This window comes from Aythya fuligula, chromosome 2 (assembly GCF_009819795.1).
Source record: "Aythya fuligula isolate bAytFul2 chromosome 2, bAytFul2.pri, whole genome shotgun sequence".
Lineage (NCBI taxonomy): Eukaryota > Metazoa > Chordata > Aves > Anseriformes > Anatidae > Aythya > Aythya fuligula.
Genome location: NC_045560.1, coordinates 118,931,576 through 118,954,814, shown reverse-complemented (window position 1 = coordinate 118,954,814; position 23,239 = coordinate 118,931,576). Strand labels below are relative to the sequence as shown.

At 36.5% G+C, this 23,239-nt stretch overlaps 1 protein-coding gene across 1 annotated transcript in view; it reads right to left on the bottom strand.

Annotated features, from left to right (window-relative positions):
• Positions 1-649, bottom strand: part of RP1 (RP1 axonemal microtubule associated) — a 189,763-nt gene extending 189,114 nt beyond the window's left edge. The window contains exon 1 of the mRNA XM_032182911.1: positions 11-649. Within this exon, the coding sequence (XP_032038802.1) occupies positions 11-649 (639 nt within the window). The remainder of the gene's footprint in view (positions 1-10) is intronic.
• Between the last annotated feature and the right edge of the window lie 22,590 nt (positions 650-23,239).

Genomic DNA, 23,239 nt, shown 5'->3' with positions numbered 1-23,239 from the left:
TTATTCTCACCTTTCTGCCATCAGTGGTATATAGTTTCACGACTGGATATTGCATTAATTCACTCATATAGTCCAGAAAGGCCTCAAAGGTTTGTGTATTTTTCTTTCCCAGAATTATGGTGCGTCTGAGTCTTACATCTCCGTTTTTGAAAACAAGCATCTTTTTAGGAGTTGTTATTTTTCTTTCTCTGTGTCCAAATCCAATTTCATTCTCCCTTGCTAATTGCACAGCACGACGGCGAGCGCTGACGGGCCTACTGATCTGCCAAGGCAATGGCTTTTTGCTAGCCCGTTCTAGGTTGATAGGCTTCATTTTCCTCTGATGGGAGCAAATATAAGATTTTCCATCTTCGAGGTCTTCAAGATTGGTGATGCAGTGTCTCCCTTTTGGTGTACTGATATTCCTTACTCCAAAAGGTAGTGGGACCCTTTTGGATAAGCTATCCAGCAAGGCATCAAATGTTTTGTAAGACCGGTTATTAATGACCATTTTGATTCCATTAAACTGAGGATCTCCACTTTTATAGAAACAGATCCGTTTGGCCACAACAGGTTCGGTAACATTGAAATGGCGTGTAGATAAACTCTGTTCACTCTCAGAGGAGTTTGGCTGATTCACTGAGTAACTAGTTGAAGGAGTTTCATTCATTTTGACAGCAATCTGGGGGGAAAAAAAGAGGACACGGATGTGAAAGTTTTCACATGACTAGCAATAAGACAGTCTTAATTTTGAAAGGTGCAGAAAGAGAATTATAAGAAATGAACAGCAGCAAGTTGTGCCAAAAATCATTGGATTTAAATGGATCCAAGCTGTTATCTCTAAATTCCACAAAGACTCCAGTACTGTCAGATTAAGTTAGCATAGCTCTGCTTGCAAGTATTCCCAACACTCTCCAAGGTAATTTCAAATCTCTTATCATTTTGGTACAAGAGACCTTTCCTTGGAAGAAGGTACCTAGTCCAGAATGATAATTAGATTTTTTTTTCCTTGAGGATGAAGCTAATGACAGCATTTCATATTTAATATATTAGCAAAATCTTTGTGAAGAAGAAGCAATTCATGCCTAGGCATAAGCCATACTCAGTCCAAAATAACAAAACTGAAAGACAATATAATTTACTATGATCTCATCTATTAGTTTTACACCAGGACAAATACATTGGATTCAGGGAAAAGGCTCCTGATTTACTATGCCTGGTAAATTATACCAGAATAAGGTCCCAAAAATGTTAATGTTATAGTACATCTTAAAGATGTACCATATCATGTACCGTATCATCTGTACCAGATCATTTGCTATTTTATTACATGTTTTATCTTTCATGATAAATAAATCAACCAATTCAAAATTTTCATTTATAATGATCAAATATGATTTTTTATTAAGAGAAAAGTCTTTAAATCATTTATAAAGACACTACATTTCTGGTATTTTTCAGTAAAAGTAGTAGTTTGCTATGGTTGAAACGTTTACATACTGTTCTTTTAAATAACAGATTGTTTCTTACAACTATATCGAATGTCTTCCTGCTTGAAAATGGAGTACTCTCATAATAGCCTTTTCATTTTAATCCAATCTACATACAGATACTTTAATGACAATCATTTAATTGAATAAATTTGCTTTATCTTAATGATTGCTTTGCTTTGGCTAGAGCAAGCACAGGGTAGAAACTTATAGCCAACTAATCAGCCTGGAAGATGAACTGCTAGCACAGTTTTACTAAAAAGCTGACTAGTAGTCTCAGGGAATATGTTTGTCATCAAAATAATGTAAATTAAATTCTTTGTCAATGTCACCTCGATGCAGTTGCCATACTCACTAATGGAATTATGGAGCTCTCTTGACTGCTGTGTGTTTTTCTTACTGAAGCTATGGAAAACAATATTTTGACATATTCTACTACTTTAATACTTCAGTTCTGAAACTGGTAAGAAACTGCTACCATTTTTCAAGATAGTCAAGATTCAAATAAAGTCAAATTTGTCAAGATTCTCTGTAAGTGTGTTCTTAAAGCTTTTCCAAAAAAGCACTGTTTTCAGCTTGGGTGTTTTGCCTTCGCTGAGAGTTAATAACTTCTTAAATGTTCCTGTCACTATACAATTAACAATTTATGTATATATATATATATATACATAGTTTTTTATTTATTTTGAACAATGATCATGGCACAGGAAGAAAACAACATTTTAATATACTATGGTGAAAATTTTACTCATTTTAAGTGATAAAATTAAAAAACAAAGAGATCTGTATAAGAATGATGTATACAAAGATAGAATTAGGTCTAATAATAATACATTTAGGTCTAAATTAATAACAACAACCATAAGGAATAAGCAGGAAGAAATGTACAAGCTTGGCTGCAGCAAGTTATACAAGCTAGTATAGCTGCCTCAATTTTCATTACAGTTCTAAAAAGAGAGGTTTTAGAGTTAAGACTCTAGGGACACAATCTGGACCAGACATTTTTAAGTCTCATGCCTTATTCTGTACATAGTGATGTTCCTAGAGGAAATCTATTCAGGTCATTTATGTTGCTAGCTGGAACAAGAACTTTTCTACACTTCAGAGAAAATGATCCACACAAAAGAAGGCATCTGTAACAGAAGAAAAGTTCCTCAGTGATCTGCATGCCCTTTCAACCAGACTAAGGCTGGCTGATAAGGCTACTGATAATAACTGCTTTTGAATTAGACTCTTAGAAGTAGTGCTGGACATTTGTACTCATGTAAAACATTCAGTTATGTAACCAATATTTGGAAGAGAAATACAATATAGTTTACATAGAGATAATTATTAGACTGCATATTGACACTACCAGCAACAGAATCCAAAACAAACAAGGACAAAATACAGAAAGCAAAATGTCAATTTTCATTATAAACATGAAATAATTTGAATTTACAAAAGTATCTAAGGAAAAGAAGTCTTCTTTAGCAAAGCAGAAAATGAATGATATATAGTTTTGACAGGGAACTGATGGATGCATAGCACACCATGCACGAATATTTCCTAGTATTAATTTTAAGGGTGGAAATTACTTATTCATCTTTCAGATACCTTACAGCTTCATTTTATCATCATGCATACAAAAATTAAATATGTCAACAAATTAATAATCAACATGTTGTAGAAGTTGCAATTTCATTCTACAGGTTGTCACATTCTAACAATTTTCTTCTAAAATTAAGCTATAATCAGATGATCTTACATCACCCAGAATGTCTAAGATAGCATGACAATTACAATATTAAAATTTTGACTCTGCAAGAAACTAGAACAGAATTCAGAAATGAATCTCATTGCCTGCATTCTCATAAACCAAAATCAGTTGTTCAAAGTTTTTGCACAAAGCTGCTTGATTTTATAATGACACTAAGTGGAACAGTTTATTCTGAACTATAAGAATATATCTAATGTCTTTTAAGTATTATAAGTATTATAAATATTTAATAAGTATTTAAGTATTTAAGTATTATAAGTATTGCATATAATTTCATTATACTCACCCACTGTCACAACCTCTGTAAATAAAAAAATAGCTTGTTTTCAGAGATTCATAAATTGTACATGTGATTGCCTATGCCATATGAAATGAACATCCTCAGTCTTATTCCAAGTGCACTCAGCTAGAAGAAAACATCATAATCCATTTGCTTAATCTTGGCTAATGTTAATCACCAGACTAGGTTCACCTTAGGTAGCCATTGTTCAGAACAGACTGTCTAGCATCTCATTCAGCAAGTCCTCTTATATTATTTTTAAACATTATTTTTCCTTTTAAATGTTTAATTTATATAATTTTTATTTAACTCTTTCAAAAGACTCACAGAACCACCTAAAATAAAAATGGAGGTGGGGAACATAGGTCATCTAATTGATCTTTTAATCTGTCTGTTGATATCCTTCAAATAAAATTTTGTAGTGATAAAAATGTAAAATGAGGTGGTGCTTCTACCAATCACTTTCTGAGACTATTAACTATCTCCTGGCATTAATTGTTGCTTTTATTCAACCACCTGGTCAAGATGATCCTCTTTGTGCTAAAGATTCTCCCATATCTTCTCTATTCAGATATCGTACTGAAAATAATTCTACCTTTTTTTTTTTTTTTTTTTTTTTTTTTTTCACAACACGCAATAAAACATTGCATGGTCTGATTGCATGGTCTGACATAGTTTGTCATCTATGGTGCATTCCTCAGATCAGCGTATTGGCGAAAGGATGCTGTAATGAAAATAAATGTGCATGAATATAGTTCATGAAGATACAAGGGAATAATGTATGACTGTAATTTTATTATACCACTGAATGTTGGGTTGTGTTTTTGTTGTTGATTTTTTTTGTTGTTGATTTTTTTTTTTCCAGTGGAAGTACTACGTCCCCGGATGCTAACTGTTTTGTCTAATTACTACCAGATGTATAATCTGATTTAGAGCTTCTTTACTTAATCAAGATTATAGCAGGCTCTCAGAACTAGCTGTGTAGTAACAAAAACACTGCTCAGTACACACTCCCATTGCATACCACAATGACTTTTTAACTGTTTTGTTTAGCAGAGTCCAATACCCATAGAAGTTTTTCAATGCTGATTTTGTTCCACTTTTGTAAGATATGCAGGTAAAAATATTAAAAGACAATCTTGTAGATATTTTGCTATAAACATTTTCTTAAATATTATATTAATATAATTATTAAGGTCCTTAATGTTTCTCAGCTAATGTCCTGCTTATATTCCCACCAATATTCTGTTTACACTCATATACATCTTCCCCAATAGCTTACACCGATTACCAAACATATTTATCAGCAGAAGGAACATCTGGATATTCATGAATTCTAAGTGTTTGAGTGTTCTGATGTCTTATAACTTTTTAACCAAATTTTTCACATTTTTCTTTTTATTTTAAGGGCATGATTTAAGATACTACTGCTAGTCTCATTAGCTTTCCGGTGCATGTAAAGCCACTTTTAATAACAAACTAATCCGTTGTTTCTGTGCACCATTGGAATTTGGGTCCCACTGCATAATACTTCTGCAGCCTGGTGAAGATAAACAAGTATCACCCTTTAATGGTATGAGTGCCCCTTAATTCTGTAAGATTTCAAAAGGCTCACAAAGCCTTTTGTACAGACATATGTAACTTAAAAGCTTCACTGCATTTCTTCTTGTATTATGAACAAAAAGAACTCATACTCTGAAAATACAAAAGAAATAATCAACTTCATAGTAAAAATAACATTAATAGGAATTGCTTTCAATTCCTATTACACTTAGACTCAGAGCTAACAGCACAAAAGATTATCACAGTCCTGTAATGGAAAGTATCCACACAAAAGCACTTTTCATATGTTCAGGTCACTAACATTCATGAAAATACTAAAATGACAGGATAAGAATTAGACATTAATATTTGCAGAATAGATGTTCTTCCTGTATTTCGTAAATAAAAATTGGGGAATATAAAATTAGTCCTGAAAATGTACCAATGCAAAATCAGGCCACATGAGAAAACATTTCAGTGATTGAAATTGCAGTTGCAAATAGGATTGCAATTTTCTGGGTTGCTGTCATTTTCACTTTTGAATTATATGCCTGCTTATCTCCAGAACATCTTCAGTTCCCAGTTCAGATACTAAACATGACTTTTAACCTGTACTTAGTGTCTTTCTTGGTCCTTTTTTATTTTTTCCTACGAGTTAAGAGTAAGCGTTATTGATTAGTCAATACTTTGTTTTAATGGGAAGGACTGCAATTTTGCTTTTACTTTTTAAGAATCATTAGACTTCTAGACATTAGACATATATACTGGCTTATTTATTTATTAATTCCTTATCATTGAGGCATTATAATTGTTTAGCCATACACAAAAAAAAAAATCAGTTATATTTTATCTCTTTCATTATGAAATTTTTCAAGATTTCAATATTTTTCTTGCATATTTACATGCAATTTGGTTTTAAATAATTCCTATAAATTCTAATATAGAATTTATATAAAAATACAAGGGGTAGGATTTCAGCTATCTAAAGAGTAGATTTTTAGTCTAAGTCAGCTGTACCGGTTTGTCAATAGAGAAAGACACTTTGCTTGTGTCTGATTTGTATAAGCAAAGAAGTGATTGATTTGTACCAATTTTTCTAGGTCAGGAAATATTAACTTTTTCTTCTATTTTCTTCCAGTATTTTCTCCCCAACCACATGAGGTTCAACAAGTCCAAGTGCAAGGTGCTGCACCCAGACATGAGTACAGACTGGGAGAAGAACTCATTGAAAGCAGCTGTGCAGAGAAGGACTTGGGGGTTCTGGTGGACCAAAGGCTCGACATGAGCGAGCAGTGTGTGCTTGCAGCCCAGAAGGCCAACTGTGCCCTGGGCTGCATCAGAAGAAGTGTGACCAGCAGGTCAAAGGAGGTGATTGTCCCCCCCTACTCTGCCCTTGTGAGGCTCCACCTGGAGTTCTGCATCCAGGTTTGGGGCTCGCAGCATGAGAAAGATGTGGATCTGTTAGAGAGAGTCCAGAGGAGGGCTACAAGATAATCAGAGTGCTGGAGCACCTCTCCTATGAAGAAAGGATGAGAAAACTGCAGGTGTTCAGCCTGAAGAAGAGAAGGCTCTAGGGAGACCTTGGTGTGACCTTTCAATAATTAAAGGAGTTTTATAAAAAAGATGAAGGACTCTTTACTTAGGCAGATAATGATAGGAAAAGGGGGAATTATGTTAAACTAAAAGAGAATAGATTTTAGAGTAGACGTTAGGAGGAAATTCTTCACTGTAAGGGTAGTGAGGCACTGGCACAGGTTGCCAAGAGAAGTTGTAGATGCCCAATCCCTGGAGGTGTTAAAGGCCAGGCTGGATGAGGCCTTGGCCTACCTGATCTAGTTAGATGATCTTAAAGGTCCCTTCCAACCCGAGCCATTCTATGATTAATCGATTCTACAAACCTGATAATTAAACTAAGAGGGTGTGGTGGTTTCAATCAGGTGGGCAGCTGAGCTCCACAACAACTGCTCTCTCACTCCCCCTTCTCAAAGGGAAATGGGGAGAAAACATGATGCAAAGGGCTTAAGGGTTGAGATAAGGACAGGGAAATCGCTCAACAATTATCGTGAAGGGTAAAGCAGACTCAGCATGGGGAGATTAGAGGAATTTATTACCTATTACTAACAAGCTAGAGAAGTGAGAAACAAAGAAAACAAACCTTCCCCCCATCCACCCTCTTCTACCTCCTCCCCAAGCAGCACAGGAGAATGGGGAGCAGGGGCTGCGGTCAGTCCCTAACACTTCGTCTCCATCACTCCTTCACGGTCACTCTCTGCCCCTGCTCCACGTGGGATCCCCCCTTCCTGAAATGAGCCTGCGGGGGCTGCTCACAGGCAGCAGTTCTTCAAGCACTGCTCCCACATGGCTCTGTACCATGGCGTGGCGTCCATCCCCCAGGAGCAAACTGCTCCAGCACAGGTCCCCCATGGGTGGGCGGCAGCTCCCCCCAGACCCCCTGCTCCTTCGTGGGCTCCTCTCCATGGGCTGCAGCTCCAGCCCGGGGCCTGCTCCTGCGGGGGCACTCCATGGCGCTGCAGCCTCCTCCAGGCCACATCCACCTGCTCCACCAGGGGCTCCTCCATGGGCTGCAGTGTGGAGATCTGCTCCATGTGGGACCCAAGGGCTGCAGGGGGACAGCCTGCTCCACCAGGGGCAGGGGAACTGCTGCTGCCTGCCTGGAGCACCTTCTGCCCTCCTTCTGCACTGATCTGGGGGGGCTGCAGCAGAGCTGCTTCTCACCCCTCTCTGCCCCAGCTGCTGTTCCACAGCAGGTTTTGTTGTTGTTGTTTGTTTGTTTGTTTTTCCCTTTCTTAAATGCAAACATCACTACTGGCTCAGCTCTGGCCAGCAGAGGGGCCCTTATCTAACATGGGGCAGCTTCTGGATTCTTCTCACAGAAGCCACACCTACGGCCCCCTGCTACCAAAACCTTGCTATGTAAACCCACTACAGAGGGATTTGAAATAAATTTTGCTGTTGAAATTCCACTTTCCTAAGCTCTGTAGTACCTTCCCCATACCAGAAAATGGTGTACAGATGGCTGACTACTGCTTTTATATTAGCAGTCCAAGTGAACTGCAGTTGACTGCATTGAATGAGCGTGGATGATATATGCAATTCTTCACGAAAGCCTGCAAGATGAGATATATCTGGTTAAGCAGAGGTAACAAACAACTGAAGGGCTGGCAATACTTCAGTGCACTGTCCATAGGGATTTGCTGCATTTGGATTTCAGAGGAGTCTCCACAGTCAGAAAAGGAAAATAATATTGCCATCTTCAAACATTTTAAATGTATGTGTATACCTCCTAAGCTTGGTTGCATGCTTCCTTGAGTTACTGCACAGAAACGAGAAGTTCTTCAGGTATTCATGAGAGAAATTCACTGTTTCTACAAGGTAAATTTTGCAATCAAACTCAGTGATCATACCAAAACTGCAGGAACAGAAAAAATAATGATGGAAACAAATGAAAATAAAACATAGAAAATTTGAATACTTATGGCACCATGTTGCATTAAAGGCTCGTTTATTAATCAAAAGGCATTTTACTGTACATTCAGATATGGAAAATAAATAATGTGAAATAAAATATATTGATGCTTTATATTTCTCATGAGAAGACACCACACTTACAGATGTTTCCTGATTCATAGATGAAATTATGGCCATATCATGTGAGGCAGTCATTAACTTCAGCTCATGTCTTTCATCAAAAAGAAGAGGAAAAGCAAAAGTTCATATTTGGATTTTTGTTCTTAATTCTTTGTGAACACAGTGACAGATACACTCAAAGGATCTACTCTAATGACCACAGGGATCAGTGGCAATTTTCATTTCTATTTCAAACAAAGTGTGTCTTCTAGAAAGACAGCAGTATGGGTATCACAATTGAAAATCCAGTGCCTTCTATTTGCCCACAAAGCTGTACTATACAGCAAAAGCTGTTCTATACAGCAAAAAGTCAAGCACCTATTGCAAACACTTTGGTCTACAATCCCTGGGATGAACCAAAGGTCAAAAGAAAGATTCCAAAGTCAAGAGAAATTTTGAAATTCCTAAATTCTTGTGATCAGCCCAGGAAAGTACAACATCCAAACAACTTTTAAAAATAATTCTATGTTTACTCCTTATGATATTGGTTTATTACTTCCCGTTGTCTATGGACTTTGCGTTAGTAACCAAACTGATTAAAAACTCAAGTACCTAAATATAACCCAACACTTTCAACTTCATTCTATGAGTCCTCAGTGTTTCTCAAGATCCAAATCACATCTATGAAACTGATGTGCAAGAAAGAAAAAAATGTTAGCAATTACATTATCATGTTTGCTGATATATTCTTTTTCCTTAGCAGATAACCAGTATCCCAGGTTGAGAAACATAAGCAGCCTTTTTTTGCAGCATTATCCTGAGTCAGAGCAGGGTCAGAACAGTGTGTGGTGTGGCTGTCCCTGACTGGCAGTCCTATGGCCCTTGAATGACATCCTTTGTTTAAGTCTGAGACATATGGAACAACACTTAGCACTTGAGTATTTTTATCATTCCAGTATGAGTCACTCCTTTAAAAAGGGCAGTTGCTACACTAGTTAAACTATTAGTATTGACCTTGTGCCCCAAGAAAAAGCCGATAATATGCTTTATATTTCCAAGTCCCTTCAACCTCTTACACCTCTACTTTTTTTTTTTTTTTTTTTTTTTTTTTTTTTTTTTTTTAATCATACTGCTCAGTAAGGTATGGAACTAGGAAACTGCTAAGCTAAAAAGGAAATTATCACATTGAAAGCAGGGGTCTGGGTTAAGTTCCCTCCAGTATGTCCAGCCTGTTTACATCCTTTCCAGTAAAGCCTTCCAAAAAATGTGCCATTATTAATATGCTACTACTGATAAGATTTTGAGCTATTGCATTACAACAGCATTTTAGTTCTTTATATACATGAACTTCTTATCAAGTTAATCCCCACAGACTTTTATTCATTAAATTCTCCAACAGAGATTTGATAACCAACAGCTGGGGATGCAGAATGAGGGAGAAAAAAAAAAAAAAAAAAAAAAAAAGTATGCCTCTGGGAAGGAAAACAAAGGAAAACAAAATAAAACCAGTGCCTTGATTTTGAGAGAGCTCTGACTGGTTAGATGGATTGCCATTTGAGGTCTGAAAAAGCCTGTTTGAGCTGTTCTGGTTTTTGACCACCAATCCTCACTAAACTTAACCTAAATATGAATGGCTGTTTGTGTTCAGAAAATAGCCTCCTATGGGAAATTTCTGCCTTGACAGAAGTTTAAATTCTCCCATCATCTTCAAGTGGGTTGAAATTTAATTCCGAAGTGTACAGCTTGTCTCAAAGTTAAATGCATAAACATTCTCTGCTTATTTTTTGTTATTTTATTGCAGCAGATGTATTTACCACCTTTTTGCCTTTGTTCTGTAAAACATACTAACTGAAAGTGAAGAGTCAGACATATTTTCATATTTTTCTGAGTTTAAGCATCAGTCCATCAGTCCAGAGCCACCCTGGACTACATTTTGTTTTGTTTTGTTTTACATCTACATAATTACTGATACGTGAATTCTTACAGAGTGTGTCAAATTTTATAAACTGGGAAAATATTAAATGGAATATTTCTCCCTGCCCCTGGATTTCTTATCCTACAACATTTTTAAATGTCTTTTTTTTTCCATTGAATACTTGCCTTCACAATCCTTGCAATTCTTTCATCAAATTAATAAATGCAATCTGATCTTAACACACAAGAAATTGTAAAAAACAGTAATGATACAACTAATTGCTAGTCTGATTCATGCTGCTGGTGTATTAAAGATTGACTTTCCCCCCTACTGGTTAGAAAATTCCTATGTGGACCTGAAAGTTTTACTGACAACTTAACTTGTTTAAAAAACATAGGGTTGCCACATATTTATTTTTTTATACTCATTTAATTTCATTGTATTTCTTATCAATCTGTGGTCTGATGCCTGCTTCTGTAGGTGCCCAGTCTCCTGAGCCTCCTAATTTTCTAACAGTACAGTTTTGCTGCTGAGCACGTGTACAACCATTATAGCTTTGACAACACTAAGCCACTTAATGTCTTAGCCTTGATGCAATGCACAGCTTGTCACTGTTTTGTTCATCTTGCCTGAAGAAACCTGACCATCCCTTCTGACAGCCCAGGCAGAAAGCTGTTGCTGTCCTCCATTCCTCTGGCTAGTATTTAGAGCTCTTAAAACTCTGGAGGGCTGTTTCACTGTCTGTTTTAGAGTAGGGATTTAAGTCCATGCATCTCAGTTTTCAAGACAGTGAGCCGGCACTGTGGTCCTCCTCCTGTCTAGGTTTTATCTAAAAAAAGATTGATCTGCATGCAACATTTAATTCCACAAGTGACTTCATAGCTACAAACGCCCTGTAGCAAGACGCAGCTCTGAGGCTGGGTTTAGATATCCATTTCTTTGTCAGCCATGGAAACAACATCAAACATGACCTCCAATCCAAAGACCCTGCATCTCTCCATGATTCAGGAGCCAAGATATCTAACTCAAAGCTGGGGATTCCCAGAGGAAACAAGTCGACTGTCTCCAGTTGACTGTCTCCAGTGTTGTATCACAGTGTTGCACCTGAATCCCCTAGCTTACTCAGTTGTGTAAACCACAGGTGCAAGGAAAAAGCTCTGAGAAAATACAGGTACAGAATGTTGTGATAGAAAATGCAGCACAGAATGTTGTGAGAGAAAATGCAGCATTATATGTGGCTGTCATACTTGCAGCAGTGGTCATCGGAGCAGTTGGAGCACTGGAACAGGCTGCTCAGGGAGGTTGTGGAGTCTCCTCTGGAGATATTCAAGGCCCATCTGGACGCCTACCTGGGCAGCCTGCTCTAAGGAACATGCTTTGGCAGGGGGGTTGGACCCAATGATCTTTTGAAGTCCCTTCCAACCCCTACAATTCTATGATTCTGTGACGTAAAATATGGAGCTGAAACATATCACTGAATGTATGTTCCTAAAATCAAGCCAGGACTCCCACTCTGTTTTAAGTCTGGAGAACAGTCACTGCTTCCATTACTGTGACCCTCCAGGATACTCAACGTTTGCCCTTCTGCAATGATTCTCACTCATACAAATATTGTAAGTAGATATTTATGTATATGCATGTATATATCTAAGTACATATAGATACATACACAGGTACATTCAGGTAAGAAAACTCTTAATGCAGATAACTTCAGTTACTTGTATATCCTTTAAATCAATTTGATATTTTTCCAATGCCTTTATTGTATATTCCCCTACCTGTATATTTCCTTTCACTTTATTTTGATTTGGAAATACAATCTTCCAATCTCACTTGCATACAGAGATACTATTTAACCAAAGAACTGGGTTTATATGTATATTTAATTTTGAACGAATTAGAGGTGTGAAAAAGAACATTTTATTTATGAAGGCATCCAGTTAGTATTTGTGCACATTATTTCTTGAACAGTGACAGCTATTAACCTTATGGAACTTTATGAGGTATTATCACCAATAAGTTTCTATCTGTCAGTCTTTTCCACTACTTAAATGAACATTGTTGTCAACAAAAATTTTTGTATACTCATTAATATTGTTCAATTCATTTTAATTAAAGTTTCAATAGTAAGATGTTGCATTTATTATTGAATAAAAATAAGATGGCGTTGATCTTATTCATCTTAAAACAAGTTATGATTAAAAAAAATAAATAAATAAAAATAAAAAATATTTGTAAATAGAAAATCCATGGAGTAAATACATGATCACTGACTATCAATACAGTTTCTGTTTCTGCTGCTCCATTAAGACAGAAAGTTGATGCATTTTCAAGCTTTCTCTACTCTTACTACTATTATTCTTACTTGAGACAAACAGAAAACTCCTTCCCCATCAAACATTTTTGCATCTTTTCCTTTATAAATTTTGTCAGGGAGTCAAAATCCCAGATAATTCATAAGCTGAAAATTAAAAAAAAAAGAATCTGCAATTATGTTTGAACCAACTGAAAGGTTGTTGTTTTCCATAATATTAGTGTTTAAATTTGTTTTCACTTATTTTAGATTTTGAACATCTACATGTATATTCTATCTGCTTTTTCACAGTCTGTTCATCTCACTTCAGCTCTACAGTCAACCACAGAATCACAGCATCACAGAATGACAGAGGCTGGAGGAGACCTCTGGAGGCCATCAGGTTCAAGCCCCTGCTCAAGCAGGGCCACCCAGAGCAGGCTGCCCAAGACCATGTCCAGGTGGCTCCAAGGAAGAGACTTCACAGCTTCTCTGGACAACCTGTCACCTGCACAGAGAAGAAGTTCTTCCTGGTGTTCAGGAGGAAGCTGTGCCCATTGCCTCTTGTTCTGGCACTGGACACCACGGAAAATAGACTGGCTGTGGCTTTACACCTTCTCTTCAGGTACTCATAAACATCACTTTCTGTCTCCCCTTCTCCAGGTTGAGCCGTCTTAGCTCTCTCAGCCTCTCCTCACAGGAGAGTTGCTCTTGCCCTTCATCATCTTGGTAGCCATCCATTAAACTCTTTCTAGTATGTCTAGATCTCTCATACTGGGATAATCACCTACATTAATTTTTCATATTTTCTAATACAACACAGGCAGATGCAGGAAATTTACCTAAATGTATTTTTACTCCTTCTCCTTTACTTGTCAGATTCTTATGCTATGTCAGCAATGCCTGCACCAAGCATCTAGCTCATGCTTGCTGTAAAGTGCCTGGGGAATGTGGCTGCATCTGGAGAGGAGGTCTAGACAGATGCCTCATTCGCCTTCAGGATACAGCTGCATTATGCCATGCTATTTTATGTTCTTATCTTCATTATGCTGAATATTGAACAATGTTTATTTCCAGTTGATTTTATAACAAAAAATATAATTTATATGAGTTAATATTTGTCACCGTCCTTTAACTCATTCTTGACAACTAAGAAAAATTGCAGAGTTTCAGACTATGATAAAGAAAAGCAGTATTCTCATATAGATCCAACATTGTCTAAGTAGATGCTAAATCAGAGAGATATATTCAGATGAACACCCTGGAACCTTGTGACGCTGATGACATAGAGGCTTGTATTACACTGACAAACGAGGTATGCCCTAAAATCAATATTGGTCATGTTTCCATAATACGCTAAAGGCTTATTTATGTAGTTACACTTCTGACTTGTACTAATTCTTTAAACCCCTTCTAAGCATCATGTTTTTGCAGCTGTGTATCTACTCACTCCGGTTCCACTCTGCTTGGTATTTATACAGCTCTCGCCATTTCGTTTTCTAGCAGCTGGCAATCACTGGTGGAGTTTTCCCTCACAACATCTGTGTGAGATAGTACTTCCTTACTTTTCCTCTGTAGAGGACTGACTAAACAGCATATCCTGGTTAAGCATCTGTAAACCCAGGACCTGAACCCAATTTTATCATTTGTGTGCTCCACCATTATTACAAAAGAAACCAGTGCGATTCAGTGCAGACATGGGCTTCCATTTCAAGGATCAAACTGTCTGACATATCCTTGACTACTGTCTTTGGATTTTTTAAGAAGGAAAATAAGGCAGAGCAGTAGAGGACTCCCTCTTTTTGCAGATACAGCCATCTGTGCCGTTAGAGACGCAGAAGACAGCACAAGGCCTTGGAGAATGAAAAACTAATGAGTAAATATAGTCCCTCTTGTTGGAATCATAGTTGGAATCATAGTCCTAGCAATTTTCAGTTTGAATCTCTTAAGAAAAAAGCAACTTACAAAACTTACTTGAATACTGCTGAAATAAACCAGTATTTGCAAAATCACCTCTGATCAGGGCACCAGCCAAGGTCAACCTCAGCAATCACTCAGGAATGCTGACAGAACAATAGACCTGCTGCACAGAGCAAATGGGTAGGCACTAGGGCTCTGCTTCTCTATCTCAACAGATAAGCGATTCTTGGGACTTCAAATAAATCACTGGGAACAGCTAGCGGAAAGACTGATGTTGGATAGATCTCTTCTCGTGTTTTTCTTAGCAGACTGCCACAGGGAAATATTCAGATGCTGAAGGATGTCTGTTTACTTAGAAGAACCTGATCTAAAAAGAAGTGACATACTATAATCTGGTCACGCAAACTGTCTCTAAGCAATTAGAATGTATTATTGGTTTAATGCTATTTTAGGTTTATTTTTGCTTTGGGGAATTAGACTTCCTCCTTGAAAAACACAGTATCTGTTATGCTACATCATACATTTATTTATCATGATATCACAGCTTACTGTAATCATCGTAAAGTTTTTGTAAGGTAACCTCAAAGTGAACTGAGATACTCTTTTGCCTTTTTGAACTTCAGAGAAAAAGAAAATATAATACGCTTTCATCAGAATGTTTTCCAGATACTAACACTTAACATATATCTCCTTTTCAGAAAGAAAAGGAATGAGGAGGAAAAGTGATTTTTATGTGATCTCATTTCAGGGTTAAAACCAAATTTTCTTTCCATTTAGATGTATTTCTTTCTTTTTATTGCCATTGATATTTTTTAAATGACAAATTTCACAGGCTTTTCTCAAAGAAAAAAAAAATATATTGACATGTAATTTCTAACATAACTGGATTTATTTATACTCAATAAATAATGACAAACTTATTTGCAACTTAAAAAAAAAATCCTTATCAGGATATAAATTAAAATAGCTTCACAGGCAAGAAGATAGGATAAGAGACTACTAATTAATAGCAACGTATTTGTATTATACAAAAGGAGCTGGTTCAAAATCCATGTTTTTTCAGATATAAGAACCATTTCTACCAACTTAGCAACCTGACAGGTTAGACGAGAGCCATACCCAGTGCCCCTCCACACACACACACACACACACACATAGAGATGTACTACTCCTGGCATAAAAAAGAACAAAAAGAAGTATACATGTATGAGTAACCCAGATCCTGGAATCTGAAAGTGATTCCTTAGACTGATGCACCTTGAGAAAGGTTAGTATATTCACTGAGAAATATTCATATATGCAGCATAGCATAGCAATATCTCAACTTAGATCATATTGCAATATCATGAAACCGTACATCAAGGAAATGAAGATGCCTTTAAGTATACTCACAATTTGACAATTAATTAAATACATGCATAAGTCGTTTTTTTAATCAGAAGAACAAGTACAAATATGTTTAGCATAAATGCCTACACACATATAGAACTGGATGTTGCACACAGTAGTCAGAAATACCCATAGCTGTAGTCTATTTGTATGCTAGCCAGACTCCAAGTTTTTTCCTCTTCCTTAGTGTATACTTTCTGAAAATGTAAAATTTGCAAAATCAGCTTGTTTTTAGATCAATATTTATAAACTTTAAAGATCTAATCAGAAATTTTGGATATGTCTTTGGAAGAAAAAAAGGAGGGGGAAGGGGGAAGAAGAAGAGGAGGAAGAGGAGGAGGAAGAAGAGGGAAAAAAAAATAGATTTTTTTTCCTCTCTTTTCCAAATACAGTCACTGTTTAATTTTAAATCATTCCTAGTCTTTTTAAATGGGTAATCCAATTTATTTTATTTCTTCTCCTTTATCAGTGCCCTTTGGCTCTTAATTCCTAACATTCTGCCTGATATTTCACCACTGTTCTTGACCCCTTCTTAGTGCAGTTGTGATTTTTCTTAATTTTACAAAAATCAGAGCTTTGTTGAACTGTTTCATTTCAATTTATCTTCTGTCTTTAATAATTCAATTTCATTCTGAATTCCATGGACTCCCAATCACATTACATACACTACACAAATATATAAGATATACCACAATATAAATGTTTTAGTGATCCCTTTAAATGAGAACAGTGTAAATCTTAAAGTTGGAGAATGCGATCGTGTAAGGGGTAATGATGACTCATAACTGGTCTTCTGAAAACAAATTAAAGCATATTTAATAATTAATATTAAAAGCTATCCTTTTAAATGCAACAAATTGTTTATATGTATTCATTCAGAGAAGCTAAATAAATAAATGTTATTGGAGAATTGAAGGACTTTTATATGCTGTCAAGTTCAAAGATTTGTTACTTCATTTGGAAGTCTTAGACTATGTTATCTTTTATGGCATATGATGAAGGTATGGTCCCTCCCGTGAGCACTGTCTTCAATGCTGCAGACAGATAAGCTCACGTGTTGGTTATTGGTGTCAAGGCTTTGGGAGTGGGGTTCTACTGGGGTGGCCTCTGTGAGCAGAGTCCAGGGGCTGCCCTGTGCCAGACACAGCTGCTTTCAGCTGTCTGCAGGACACAGCTGAGCCCATCAGCCATGGGTGTGGTATTGGTGCTAGGCAGGCAGATGCTAGGCAGGCAGAAGAGGGGAAAATAGAGTGAGAAACAGCAGTGTGACCACCAAGGTCAGGTAGAGGAGGTGCTCCAGGTGCCAGAGCAGAGATTGCACTTCAGCCCACAGAGGATGCCATGTCAGACCAGACTTCTGAACTGCAGCCCCTGGAGACCCTGTGCTGGAGCAGAAATGTTTTCTGTAGTACTACAGCCTGTGGACAGACTCATACTGGAGCAGGAAGAAAATATGAGATGGAAAGAGAGGCAGAGAGCAACCATTATGGACTAACTGTAGCCCCCATCCCTGCCTGTGCTGCTCGGGGTGGATAGAGTATGTAGAGAAGGAGTGAAGCTCAGCCTGGGAGATGGGGGAGGGATGCTGTTTTTTCAGTGTTTGTCTATGTTTCTCACTGCTGAAATCTATTTTAGCTGGCAATAAATTAAATTAGTTTTCCCCAAGTCAAGTCTGTTTTGCCTAAAACAGTAATTGGTATGCAAGTTAGCTGTTTTTACCTCAACCCACAAGTTTTTCTCATCCTATTTTCTCTGCCTGTCCTGCCAAGGAGGGGAGTGAGTGAACGGCTGGGTGGGCGTTTGGCCCTTATCCACAGCTCACCCACTGACACCAGAAGAAACACAGATCCTTGGATTCAGAAACTGCAGCACCCCACTTGTGCAATTAGTTTAGGCAAAATCAAGGTGTTTCATGGTAATTACTGCCTCATAAATATTCCTTGTTTCAACACTATGCCTGGTAGCAGCAGATGTAGATAAGAGAAAAATAAGGTTGAAAATAAATTTTGCTTTAGTCATGGTGCATTTCAGAATTGAAATTAAAAAAAAAATAAAAATAAAAAAACCTGACTATTTTCTAAATGAAATATCAGTTCTCTGGTTTAAAAACACTTTTCTTTTAACAACTTAACATATGTTTAAATATTTTTTTTTAAAAAAAAAAGCCACAAGCAATAGAAACCCGTAGCAAATTATTTAAATGAAATATTTCTGATCATAGCCTTTTTCCTCTTGGTCTGTTCCCAACTTTGTTTTTTCCTTCCTTTGTGACTCTGGCTTTACTGAAAATGAGGGGGAAAAAATGAAATCTCAGAAATGTTAGCTGGGTGGGAAAAGGCCACATTTAACAGGTCAGGACAATGATCACATCTTAAAGAGTAATTGATGTTTTCTCTAACATTTGAAACTATAATACAGAAATTGAGTAATTGGGAGACTGCCACATGCCAGCTGACAGAGATCGTCATTGCTATCCTAATGCCCGGGGACTTGTAGCAAATTGCTCCAGCAGAAGATGAAGTAGATTTTTCTGATATTATAACCATGTCATTCAATTAATGTCTATAAACAATTTTATAGTACTGATGCATAAATAACTCAAACACGATTTTAAAAATGCACACATAGTTCAGAGAGTTACAGACATGCTGAGAAGAAAGACAACAAATGTCACTCAGTATTAAAAGCATTTTTATGAAAAGCTTACTGCCCATTGTTGAAAAACAGATTAATATCCTTATGCTGGCAAACAGTAATGTCTATTTTATGCAAAATACACGTCAAAGCATTGCTTCAATCCTTTTCTCTTCACAGCAATGTCAGTAATTAGACAACATTTAAATTTAAGAAGGAATCTGTTGATATTTAAAGAAAATTGGTTTTAAGGTCACATGAAGCCAATGTGTAACAAATACATACCCGCCTAAGAATCAAATTTAGCTGCTACATTTGCTTTAAAGCAATCATAGCCGTGCCCTTTGTAAGCCAAATTTTACTAATGTTACTAATTGCATGGTATATTCAGCACTTACATTTTGATCATAAAGGATTTAAAAAAAAAATTAAATGCTAATTCTAAACCATTAAAGAGTTAGTTCATTTTCTGTTTAGAGGTGCTACTGTTGTATTCTACTCAGATTATATTATCTCCCACACTGAAATAAATGAGAACATGAGCAATAAAAACAACTTCTACTCAGACCAGAATCCTAGTGTGAGGTCATTGAACAAATACAGTGCAAAAAAATCTTTGGACTGAAGTTTATAATAAAGTAGTAGCATCACATTTCCTGACCTTTTGTCTCATTATTAGTAAAGTAAAAACTCCTATAACATACATGTAACTATTCACAAAAGGGTTAGATCAGAGCAAGCTGCCTCGTTGAGACAGAAAAGGCCTGAGAGTTCTGCATGCTGAGGGAGCGTTCCAACCACATCCATTCTAGGGAGAAAAAGCTAAAGAAAATTCACTTTATCAAAAAGAAATGTGGATGCAAAATCCACATATAAGGAAAAGGAAGCCTGTTTGATTTCTGCTGTTTCCATATACAAAAGGAGAGATTTTAGTAACCTAAATTATACCGATCTGGCATAGTACTTCTTAGAGATCTCTGTTAATATCTAAGAAGGAGACTGTCTTGTTAAAGCATAAAGTTTGTGGTATATCTGGGATAAATTTATAGCAAAATGTTCTAGGTTATGTGATATTCAGGCATATTTTCTATCTCAGCTCCAACCTCTGGCAAAAACACACCTCAGAACACACAAATCTGATGTCTTATTTCACAGTAATTTAGGATTCTATATTAGCTCTTTCTTTTTAATATTAGACTGATAGAACAGCTCTAAATTGGTACTTTTGAAATGTCATATAAAATTATTCTTATCACTTAACATGATCTAGTAAGATATTTATAACTGATGACAAAGTTGCTCCTGTGCTAGTACTGACTAATACTGCCCCCACCCATAAGCCTTTTGCAGCACCTCATTTCAGTTTGCCTTTGGTGGCAGAGCCTTATCTATGAAACGAACACATCAATTTCCGGACAAAACCTGGAAAAAGATTAGCTCCCTCCCTGCTAAGATAAATCACTTCCCAGTGTTTTCACTTGCCAACTTTAACATTTTTCATGCAGCTTTTACTCTGACTAGATCAGTAAAAGAATGTGAGTTTTAAAATAATTAGTACTTGTGTGCTACAAACTTAAAACTGCAATGCAATTTTAGAGCAACTATTTATTTGTTTCACATATTTCATATATTTCTCATACTAGCAATTCCTTACTTGTTTTACATTAATAAGCAAATTGTTTTAAGAGTCAGGCAAAAAGGAAGAAAATATATCTTTTGCATGTGCTCAAATTAAACTGACAGTTAAAGGTTAGATGATGGCTTGTTCATATAAACAAGTGAATATCATAGTACAAACACAAATTTCACAAGCTTCTGGATATACTCCAGTTCCTTAGCATCCAAGGTCCCAGTGCAGACCTCCTTCTCTACTTCAGTGATGCCCATGTAAATTCTTGCATTTTAAAGGTAGTTATAGTCCTTCATTAAATTATACTTAGAAAATAAGTAATATTGTCATATTGTAATATTTTTTTACAATAGAGTGAGTGCCAGTTAGTGCTTTAATATCTATCCTAATTTTTCTGTCCAGCAAATATTCATTTATTTGTTACAAGTGCACAGGACAATGTCCAAAAAGCTTTTCTATATCTCCAGATCTGCAGGGATGGAACTCCACAGTCACTGGGCAACCTGTGCCAGCATTTGATCAGCCCCATGGTTAAAAAAAAAAAAAAAAAAGCTTTCTCTTATGTTACAGTGGAATTTCCTGCATTCCAAGCAGTGCCCGTTGCCTCTTGTCATTTCACTGATACAACTCAGGAGGGTTTGGCTCCATCTTCTTCACTCCCCCCCATCAGCTATTTATACACATTGACAACATCCCTCCTGAGTTTTCTCAGGGCTAAACAATCCCAGCTCTCTCTGCCTCTCTTTGTATGTCAGATGCTCCAATCCTTTAATCATCTTAGTGACCCCTTGGTGGAGTCACTCCAGGACGTCCATGCCTTTCTTGTGCTGGGAATTGTTATTTTTCATGTACATTTTTACTTGTACCTTTAGATTTAGAAAGATATATTTCACATACAAAATATCTACTACAGCAGAGTAAACTTTGCTCCTAAGATTTTTACCCCCTTAGGCTACAGAAGATAAAAGCTCTTGGCGAGACAACTGGTACAATTTTATTGCAAAAAGTACCTGGAAAGGAAAAAAAAAAATGAAACAATCACAACAACACTGCAGAGAACTCTGCTTGAAGGCATTCTCTTGTTCACTGGCATCTGGGTAACAGTTTAGAAGGGGAATAACACATTCATTTGTCCTTTTCTGCTGCAGGTGTATTACAGAAACAGTCAGAGTGAGAACTGCTTTAGGAATGAGATGAGGAGAGATTATTCCTCTCCATTGCTGTTGTAGTTACCTGTTGACAGCCCATTTCCACAGGCTGACACAGGACAGAGGATTTGAATGCAAGGATTTTTAAAGAGAAAGAAACTTCTTTAATTGCTAGCCTGTTTTCAGAAGTCCAACTAAGTTTTCTAAAAATTCTTCATAATCCATAATCACACAACAACCAAAGGTGCAATGGACAGCAGAATTTGTTTTGCTTTACTTCCTAGGGGTTTTAACATATGAAATTATCAACCAGGAGCATTATATATTTAACACAGGCTCTCAAAATCTTTAACCCTGTAGAAAAAAGACAAGGATATGGTGGTCATCAGATATGAGTTTGTAAAAGCACTGTTAGAATTTAAGGACTACAGTGCTCAGTTTGAGAACAGCAGCAAGCCCATGACCACAAAAACTGTCTGAATCTGAATAAATTCATCAACTATTTTTTCTCTACCTTTGTTGATATTTTGATGCCATTACTAAACGGTGTGCAAGCAATTTTCACAACGATTTGGCGCTTGGTTTTCACTAAAATAACTAGAGTCCTATCCTTTACAAGCTGATTCCTGAGCAGCTCATGCAAAAGGCTAGTGAGCATTCAAATCCTGCTTCTGTTGGTTTTGGAAAGACTAAGTGGAAAGCAAAGAATATGCATCATCCAAAATCTGATGAATGTTTTATCTAAACATGGGTAAGTCATCCAGCTTAGTGAGCACCCTCCCTTATAGTGAAATGGTCACAGTCTTTTTTATTCTTATTTTATTTTATTTTTTATTTATTTTGCTGTAGTAGAGAGGCCAACAGTTTCAATGTCACAATCTAAACTACAAAATGCATTTTGGTTTGTCTAAAATTTTCCTATTAATAGATAACAATTACTTCAAGTAAAACCTTAGAACTGAAGCTGGAAATATACTTTGCATTTCTCATTCATGAAGAGAAGGCTGTATTAAAGTAAATCTAATGTTCTGGGATTTTCCCAGAAAATCTGTGTTTTTATCAATAGAGTCCTATTCAGCCTTCAGGACCAACATGGTAGTAACTGTATAGACTTAAATGACCAAAACAGGTAGAACTATGCCCAGTGTTGATACCTCTTACCATCTGGATAGTTCAACTACTGTTATATTATCCAGTAAAATAAAACAGTTATATATTTGGTAGTTTGTAACCTGGCCTGATACAGGATTTTTATAGTCAAAATTAAAGGGAGGCAAATGCCTCCCTTTGAAGTGATCCTTTTAAAAAGTGATTAATAAGATCAAAGCCTAAAGTTTAGGCAGGCAGATCATATGAAATGTTGAACACCTTCAGCTACTTCCACTTAGTGTGAGTTGTCTAATCTAGTCTCTCTCAGCTGTGGCTGATACTTAGCTGATACTCTGTTTAGTTTTCCTGTAAAGCATGCCTTTCTCTCTTTTTTCATAGCAGTATGTTCATGATTTCTAATTGTTGAAAAAATCTCAAAAGTAAAACTTTTATGAAATTAAATTTTGAGAAGTAAATGAAGTCTTACATCATTTCTTTCATAAAGATTTTCACAAAAAAAAAAAAAAAAAAGACAAAATGCAAATAATTAAACATCTTCAAAATTTAAAAGCAAAACTAAGGC